This window comes from Prenolepis imparis, unplaced genomic scaffold (genome assembly GCF_030444845.1).
Source record: "Prenolepis imparis isolate NDT839.2.m4 unplaced genomic scaffold, iyPreImpa1.0 SCAF_2, whole genome shotgun sequence".
NCBI classification, from domain to species: Eukaryota; Metazoa; Arthropoda; class Insecta; order Hymenoptera; family Formicidae; genus Prenolepis; species Prenolepis imparis.
Window position 1 is genome coordinate 5,735,052 of NW_028141160.1, and position 10,228 is coordinate 5,745,279.

A 10,228-nucleotide genomic window follows, 5' to 3' on the forward strand; every position below is an offset into this window, starting at 1 on the left:
CGGTTGACGCGGAACGTGCTATATATATAGAAAATTTCTAAAAAGTTAATTTATTTGTTGAATTTGATATAAATTTCGCAATGTATAATACAATACGCTTTTTCATTGTAGGCAATTATATTTTATATTAATGCGGGCCACGCGTGTCCTGACTGCGATGCGCGAGATTGTTTGCGCATGATCGATCAATTTAGTTTCGCGACGACAAGTCGATATCGAACCGTCGCAGAGTTGTGAAGGATCAGCCGACACAATAACACCTGTTTATATTTACGCGAGTTCTCCTTGACCTACATATCTCGAGCTTATTCGGTACATATATTTCTGGCAATCCAGTATTAAAGTTAACGTATTATATTAAATCCTAACCTGCTTTAGTTCCTTGATATCGAAACGCTCTCCTATTGAATAATTAATCAGTATCATCAACTTACAATTGAGAAGTGAACAGTGAGAATAATCTGATCGCATCCTACAAATTCAGAAGCGAGATATTTGAATCGTGGGATATTTGTATCGTGAGGTCCGTAACGTGGGATATTCGATCGGATCTTGGAGTGCACGTTCACGAAGTGAATCTACAGTGCCTGATTGTGAGATTCGCATTGTAGGGTGCTTGACGCATGTGACCGTGAAAATTGTTGACGACGGTGCGCGGACTGGTTTTTTTGTCAGCTTTGTGATCCAGGCTCTGTAATTGTTAATTGCTTGATTGTCGCGAATTGTTAATGGCAGGATTTGAACATTGTTTGGGCTTTGTGCTACTGTGACATTAAGACAATATTTTAAGAAATTTTTATAAACTTATGACCTTTTGACGGATAATATTGTGTGTCTCCCGTTGTTATATCGGATGAGTAGCGACTTTTCGTGATTTGTGAATTTTGATAACGAGTTGTTGTTGTTAAGAGGATGGATCGGGCACCTCAGAGTAAATTGAACGATTTAACTCTCGTGAATTTGAAGGAGATTGCGCGACAGGTCGGAGTATCTACGAGCGGAGCGAAGGTTGAGCTAGTGGCGCGAATATTATCTGTCGGCGAGGACAAGTGGCGGAGTGCATATGAGCGTCTCATTGGTGATGATTTGACACAAAATCTATCGGCGGATTCGGAGGCGGATTCATCGAGGGAGCGATTATGTTCCGACGGTGGAGTGGCGTCACACTCAAGGGAGGTTGCAGCGGCTCCGGATAATTTTGTGTTGCCGTCGGAATTGATGGCGAGGGAGCTTGAGATATTGAGACGTGAGAAAGCTCTTTTGGAACGAGAATTGAATCTCGTCCGTCGGGAAGCGAGCATGACGCCGAGTGTTGAGAGCAGTGCCAACGATCGTACCATCGATTCAAGACTTAACATACGAGTCATTAGCGATTTATTAAGTGAATTCCGTGGCGACTGCGACAATTTTGAAACGTGGAAGGGGCAAGTTGAACTTTTACGTGAGGCGTATCAACTAGATGAAAATTCGACCAAGATATTAATTAGTTTGAGACTGAAGAATAAGGCCTTGAGCTGGTTCCACTCAAGACCAGAGCATTTACATTTGAGTGCGGCAGAATTATTGTCCGAGATATCTCGCATGTTTGATAATCGCCCTAGCAAGCTGACATTGAGGCGAGATTTGGAGAAGCGCAAGTGGCGAAGCGGCGAAACGTTTGCGGAATATTATCACGAGAAGATAATCCTTGCTAACAAAGCGTCCATTGACGAAGAGGAGCTCATTGATTGTTTAATTGATGGAGTGCCGGATTATCGAGTGCGGAGCCAGGCGCGGATGCTGCGCTTTACGTCGGCGACGGATTTGTTGGACGCATTCAGGAAGCTGTCGTTGGATGTCGAGGCGAAGGGCGGCGGAGAGCGAACTGCGAAGGGGCAGCGGCCAGTACCGAAATTGCCGCGTGGCGGAGGAACGTCTATGGCAAAGGTTATCCGCTGTTATAATTGCGGAGCGGCCGGACACATCTCAAAGGACTGCAAGGAGGAACAGAAGCGTGTGAAGGGCTCCTGCTTTGGATGCGGCAGTCAAGAGCATCGCGTGAAGGAGTGTCCGAAATCACGGTCGAGGGCGGGGAATACGACGAGCATGGTCCAGATGATCTCACCGAGCGCCCCGTATCTGGTACCTCTTTCGTATCAGATCGTCGAAGAGTTCAATAATAAATGTAAAATAAATGAATATGTAAATATTCGTTAGTAGCGATGATCGATTCGGGATCTCCGATTAGTTTAATTACGAGCAATTTCGTGCTAGCTCATGTTTGTATTCCGATGATTGAAAAACAGTCTTTTTACGGTATTAACGGAGCTAAATTGAATATCCTCGGGATTTTTGAAAAGGTTGTCGAGATTAATAATATCGAATTGAAAATAAACTTTTTTGTTGTACCGGATACCGCGATAACTTGTGCAGCTCTACTCGGTAGAGATTTTACTTCATCGCCGTTAATTAAAATAACATTAGTGGAGAAATTTAGTGTTAAATTTAAGGTAGACGATGTACAGGCGATGGATAACTCGGACTTTTCGAAACAAATTTTCCATATTTCATATATTGACCATCCGTTGTCTGTTGCTGAAACACTGAATTTAATCCACAGCTTGATTTTAAGACAAAAGAACGCGTTGATGAATTATATAAAAGCGAGCATGTTACCGAGACAGAAATTGTGAGTCCTTGAAAAAAGATTGAAATGACAATTAATTTGACGCACGATCGACCCATTAGATTTAGACCGCGAAGACTGTCATTCGCCGATAAAGAAAAATGGAGACAAATTGTAGATAAATTGTTGCAGGAGCAAATAATAAAACCGAGCGATGTTCTATACGCTTTCCCAATTGTATTTGCGCGTAACATGGATGGTGAACCGCAAATATGTATCGATTATCGCGAACTAAATAAAGTAATTGTAAAGGATAATGTTCCGACCCCTCTAATTGACGACCATTTAGATAGATTGCGCGGAAAATCCTATTGTTCTAACTTTGATTTGCGAAACGGGTTCCATCACGTCGGGGTTGTCGACGGGTCAGCGAAGTATACGTCTTTTGTAACGACCTTTGAGTCGATTTCAATTTTTTAAGATGCCTTTCGGATTGGCGAATGCTCCGCGTACGTTTCAGCGGTACGTTAACATTTTTCGTGATTTCACTCGAGCAAATAAAATATTGATATATTTTGATAATATATTAATTACAACGGAGAGCGTTGGCGAACACTTGAAAATTTTTTGTGGAGTTTTTAATTTGGCTCGACCATGTAAGTTGCAGTTCCGATTGAATAAATGCTCGTTTTTGTATCACGAGATTGTCTATCTTATTGTTAGCTATTTGATTAGTGAGAGCGGTATTCGACCCAGCGTTGCAAACGTGGAATCTGTTGTTAATTTTTCAGTGCCGCGTAATACAAGAAATTTAATCGATTTGATTGTCTCGCAAATTATTTCCACCGATTTATTGGGAATTTTTCGATTATTATAAAATCGCTTTATGATTTAGTTAAGGAAAATGCGTCTTTTAAATTTGATACGAAAGAAAATCGCGTATTTGATAAAGGTCGTTCTTGATAATGACTGCTATATTGTCTTTGATATCGAAGATTTCAGATAACTCAGCTACCGTACATGGAAACCGTAAGCGCAGATCACATGAAAATATTAACGATTAGATTTTGAAATATTTTTATATTTTCTTTATTTCTTATTGTCTTTGATTAGCGGATATACTCATTTTACGAGAAGTTAACTACCGATTTATATTTTATTTTCTTTTCTTGTTTTGCGCATTTATAGTACTCATGGCCGAGACGGCCATGTCAAGCTGGCCGAACTGTAGTCAATTATATTTTATATCAATGCAAGCCACGCGTGTCCTGACTGCGATGCGCGAGATTGTTTGCGCATGATCGATCAATTTAGTTTCGCAACGACGACAAATCGAACCGTCGCGTCACAGAGTCGTGAAGGATCAACCGACACAATAGCACCTGTATATATTTACGCGAGTTCTCCTTGACCTACAAAGCTCGAGCTTATTCTGTACATATATTTCTGACCATCCAGTATTAAAGTTAACGTATTATATTAAATCCTGCTTGCTTTATTTCCTTGATATCGAAACGCTCTCCTATTGAATAATTAATCAGTATTATCAACCTACAATTGAGAAGTGAGAATAATCTAATCGCAGTCTACATTATTTAACAGCATACCAACAACGCGAAGAAAATGAACAAAGGAATCTCCCTTCAATAATCGATATGGACCGATTAACAATCGCAAGCGAAACACCTTCTGTGAATTCTGAATTCAATTCTGTGTACGACACTAAACCGTCAATAGATCTGAACGAATTTGCACAGATCACAATCGAAAGAAAAGTAATTTCTCTAGAAAAGCTTCTAGGCAGCGGCAATTTCGGAAAGGTATATCTATTTTCTTATTTTATATATAAAATACAATAATTGTTAATTATGAAATAAATCACAGGTATATCAAGGAACTGTCAAAAATTTAGTTGACTGGGAAACAATGCCTGTCGCCATTAAGAGGCTACGAAAAACTGCTTCCTTGCAAGAGCAAGAGGAATTTTTGGAAGAGGCCAAGCTTATGAGACAATTTGATCACAAACATGTGCTAAAATTGTTGGGTATCTGTTTTGACAAAGATTCACCATGGCTTGTATTGGAATTAATGGAAGCTGGTGACTTACTGAAATATTTGAGAGAGAGTCGAACATTGCAACCGGAAGATCCACACGCTTTGCGTCTACAAGATTTGCTCATCATGTGCGAAGATGTTGCTCGAGGTTGTCGCTATTTAGAAGAACAGCACTTTGTACATAGAGATCTCGCGTGTCGAAATTGTTTAATATCCGCGAGAAATCGCGAAAACCGTATTGTGAAAATCGGCGACTTCGGACTAGCTAGAGATATTTACATCAACGATTATTACCGCATGGTAAATGCAATACAATTATTTTAAAAAGATAATTATTTTTTATTTTTGCGTTGTAGTGGTATTATACATCATTCAGATATGATTAGAATGTATACAAAAATAGATGTATAAATGAACAAAAATATAATATAAAACTTTTTTGTATTTGTGTATAGAAAAGAAGAGATAACTTTTAATTTTATCTGCATGTTTCTTGCAAAAATAAACGAAGTTTTTTTCGGCAGAAGCCTTAATTGCCGTAAATTTGTGTTTTAGGATAGAGGAAAGCCGGTTCCTATTCGTTGGATGGCAACGGAATCTTTGAAGGAAGGAATATTTACATCACAAAGCGATGTTTGGGCATTCGGAGTATTAATATGGGAAATTACATCATTGGGTCAACGGCCCTATTTTGAAATCATAGATGATAAAATAATAGAACATGTGTGTGCGGGAAACAAATTATCGAAACCCTGTCATTGTCCAGAGGAATTATACAATTTGATTCTAAATTGCTGGAATGCGGTAAACGATAGACCAAATTTTATGATTTGTCTCGAAATTATCGTAACTCTAAAAGATAAAATAGAAGACACGATTCTGCACTCGGTGAGTATTGTTAGACATGTACAAGTATATGCGAGGGCAGTTCGATAAGTCAGTGACTTTTACAAGATATGGCACTCAAATCGCAATCTAATTTTATTTCTGATATTTACCATCTTATTTAAGTATACACACCAAGTTTCAAGTAGATCTGTCAAATAGAAATTTTTTGACAGCGTTCTAAAGCGGATAAGTTTGTGTTTTTTGCTAAAATGGAAAAAAGTGAATTTTGTGTGCTAATAAAACATTACTTTTTGCGTGAAAAAACTATTAAGGAAACTGAAGAAAAGCTAAAAAAGTATTATGGGGACTCTGCTCCGTCGCATGGAATGGTTCACAAGTGGTTCACTGAATTTCGTTGTGGTCGTACAAGCACGAATGATGCTGAGCGCCCGGGACGTCCGAATGAGATCACAACTGAAGAAACAGTCAATAAAATCCATGATATTGTATTGGACGACCGTCGAGTGAAGATACGCGAGATAGCCAAGATGGTAAACATCTCAAACGATCGTGTTCTTAATATCTTGCATAAACATTTGGGCATGAAGAAGCTGTCGGCCAGATGGGTGCCGCACTTGCTCACAATCGACCAAAAACCACAACGAAATTCAGTGAACCACTTGTGAATCATTCCATGCGACGGAGCAGAGTCCCCATAATACTTTTTTAACTTTTCTTCAGTTTCCTTAATGGTTTTTCCATTCTTCATGCCCAAATGTTTTTCCACGCAAAAAGTAATGTTTTATTAGCACACGAAATTCACTTTTTTCCATTTTAGCAAAAAACACAAACTTATCCGCTTTAGAACGCTGTCAAAAAATTTCTATTTGACGGATCTACTTGAAACTTGGTGTGTATACTTAAATAAGATGGTAAATATCAGAAATAAAATTAGATTGCGATTTGAGTGCCATATTTTGTAAAAGTCACTGACTTATCGAACTGCCCTCGTATATATATATATATATATATATATATATATATATAAATTGTGATCGTAATTATTTCTATAATTATTTATGCATGAACAAAGTCAAAGCATGTAGCAGTAATTTGTCGATATAATATTGATTAAGAAATATTGTAAAAATAATGCTTTTACATTAGCTCATTTCATAACACACTTTACTTTAATACATTTATTATTATTCGAAATCATTTGTTCCACTAATATTAAAACATGATTACTACGTGATTAGATAGATTATAATATAATGATAATATATTGCATAATATGTTTGTAGAATATATTTTTTTTAAACACACACAGACATAAAGGACAGCAAATGGCAAGTTATATATACTCGTAAAATATGTTTATAGGTAATTTACCTAAATTATATGTTTAAAGGTATTATAAGTAATTTAGGGAAAAAAAATTGTTCGCAAATTAAATGTCACAAACATGCAAACCAGCAATATGAGATTATTCTTCAACTACAACTTAATTTGCTATTCTACGAAATAAGCATGTTTTCATACGGCTTCGTAACTCTATATCGACATATTGTATAATATAAAAATTTGTATATTGTAAGTTTTATTTTATCATATTTTTGTACACTAGTTTAACTTTTCAATATACAGGAATATTGTTGCATATATTTGTCTATAACTGCCACTTTGTACCGCAAGTCAAGTGATGATTTTTGTTTTATATCCGAAATACGTAGCTATGTATAAAAACTTTTTATTTTGCATCGCCTTTACTGCCCCACGAAATAAATCTTGCTTTTTTGTTTCTCCTTGCTCATCATCATCTGCATTCTTAATCTTTCTGTCTTCTCCGCGCTTTTCAACTTTTCTGTACTGTAAACGCAACTAACGTTTACGAAAGGAAACACAAGAATCCTTGTGTTGTGAGACTCCTATGTGTTTTTTCCAACTACGTACGAGCTTCGTAAATCTATATAGAACAATTATCGTATATATATATATATATATATATATATATATATATATATATCCCTATAAAAACTTACCTTTAAAAAAAAGATAAAAAATGGCGTTAAGTATGGGCACGCCAGTAACAAAAAATTACCCATTGCAAACCCATGTAGAATCCTATAAAAAATTACCCATTGCAAACCCATGTAGAATCCTATAAAAAATTACCCACTGCAAACCCATGTAGAATCGTACTAGAAAAAATAATAATATCAAAAAAATTGCGTTATATTAAGATAGAAACTTATACCATTGAAAAAAAAATTGCAAACTCATATAGTAATTACCCTTTACGTTGAAAGTTGCAAACCCATATAGAATCGTATATATATAATTATTCACGCTGGAAGTTGCAAACCCATGTAGAATCGTATAATTATAGACCTCTCTTCACGTTGGAAGTTACAAACCCATATAGAATCGTATACAATTATAAACATCCCTTCACGCTAGAAGTTACAAACCCATGTAAAATCACAATATATATTACTAAAAATACAAAAAAGAATAAACTTAAAAAATTAATAAAAAAAATTAAAAACAATAAAGTAATAAAAAAATTAAAAGTTAATACAAAAAAAATTAAAAAATTTTAATTAAAAAACTTAACGCTGCTACATTTTACAATTACAATGAACTAGCATATTGTTTAATTTAAAAATTAACTTTAGCATATTGTAAAATTTAGCAGCGTTAAGTTTTTTAATTAAATTTTTTTAATTGTTTTGTGTATTAACTTTTAATTTTTTTATTACTTTATTGTTTTTAATTTTTTTTATTAATTTTTTAATTTTATTCTTTTTTGTATTTTTAGTAATATATATTATGATTTTACATAGGTTTGCAACTTCTAGCGTGAAGGGATGTTTATAATTGTATACGATTCTATATGGGTTTGCAACTTCCAGCGTGAATAATTATATATATACGATTCTATATGGGTTTGCAACTTTCAACCTGAAGGGTAATTACTATATGAGTTTGCAATTTTTTTTTCAATGGTATAAGTTTCTATCTTAACATAACGCAATTTTTTTGATATTATTATTTTTTCTAGTACGATTCTACATGGGTTTGCAGTGGGTAATTTTTTATAGGATTCTACATGGGTTTGCAATGGGTAATTTTTTATAGGATTCTACATGGGTTTGCAATGGGTAATTTTTTATAGGATTCTACATGGGTTTGCAATGGGTAATTTTTTGTTACTGGCGTGCCCATACGTAACGCCATTTTTTACGTTTTTTTAAAGGTAGGTTTTTATAGGGATATCATTCATTTTTGTTTATGATAAAGAAAAGATTTTACGTGGGTTTGCAATAAATAATTTATCATAAGATTCGACATGGGTTTGCAATGGGTAATTTTTTGTTACCGGCGTGCCCATACTTAACGCCATTTTTTACCTTTTTTTAAAGGTAGGTTTTTATAAAATCAAATAATCCTTAATTAACCTATATGATATTATGATGGATCACATGATCACAGTAATCACGAAGCGCCACGAGCGCAATCTTGTGTCGAACGCCCCAAGCGTACACTATTTGACGCACGCGATTGGATACTTGCGTGAATGATGACGACAATAATAATAATGACGTGGACGTTTCTTAATTAATTCCTAATGAAAAATTTTCACTTTGAGACTTTGCATAATGATATCTTTATTTATAAAGCACATAGGGCAAAAATAAAGACAGTTTCATTATATAATGTAAACCCAAGCTGTCGATTAAGACTAATAAAAACTCAGTCCGTTCAGTCGTTATTGAAAACTAATAATCTGAGGTCTCAACTACAGGCCCACTCGCGTATAGATACACGAGGTGCCTCGCTGTTGGTGTGGTCGGCTGCGCCCAAACTTAACGCGAGACACTACCGTGTCTCTTGATATCGTTGAAAAATGATTCAACCAACAAATTTAAACTCGAGATTGTAGCTTTACAGGTATATTTTAATTAAATGTCATATTCGCGCACATCTCATACACAGCACACACACATACACACACACACACACACTTTCTTTTTCTGATTCTTAAAATGCATTATTTTATTTCTTAGCTCTTACCTTCTAAAAAATCCGAATATCTTCAAATGACGGATCTTGAGTGATGCACAGCCAATCATACTTCTGAACGTTTAACCGCCAATGATGTTTCCGCAAATGATGTCATAGGCATATGTAATTGCTTTTTTGATTGAACAATTTTTGAAATCTTTGATCGACATTAGTAATCAATTTTATCGTCGTTTGTGGAGTTATCGATATATACTATTAATAATAATTTCCATTTAATTTTTTGTTTAATCGAATAAAATCATATCGTAAATTTTCTCACTTAATGAGTAGTGCTCGATCAAGATTGAAAGTAGAACGCTTTAACGCCGGCGATCCGGAAAAAGGCTATAGAAAAGAACGAGGAGGAGGGGCAATGTGTAATTGTAAGATGGACATTTTATGATAATTTTATTCGCATTATAATGTGTATAAATAAACATTTTATGTACGTTTTATATTTGTGTAATTAAAATCTTTTTTGTTTGCTTAAAGTTTTCACATTTGTTTTTTATTCTCATTTATGTAAGATACAAGTTGATCGAATAATAATTGTTCGATTAATGTTATTAATCGAGTGTGTTTTTTTAATGTTCTATCTGTACCATTTTCCTGTTCTACTTTCATAAGATAGTAGGTAAAAATATCAGTAAGATAGAAAATTTTCACAGCGAA

At 35.1% G+C, this 10,228-nt stretch overlaps 1 protein-coding gene across 1 annotated transcript; it reads left to right on the forward strand.

The window, feature by feature from the left end:
- The first annotated feature begins 237 nt into the window (after positions 1-237).
- On the forward strand, positions 238-9,961 carry LOC145949077 (uncharacterized). Its single transcript, XM_083058784.1, has 5 exons — positions 238-2,164; positions 4,208-4,425; positions 4,490-4,960; positions 5,216-5,548; positions 9,559-9,961. Exons 1-5 carry the CDS (start codon positions 913-915, stop codon positions 9,607-9,609), a joined length of 2,325 nt encoding a protein of 774 aa, XP_082914910.1. The 5' UTR covers positions 238-912; the 3' UTR covers positions 9,610-9,961.
- Positions 9,962-10,228: the final 267 nt, after the last annotated feature.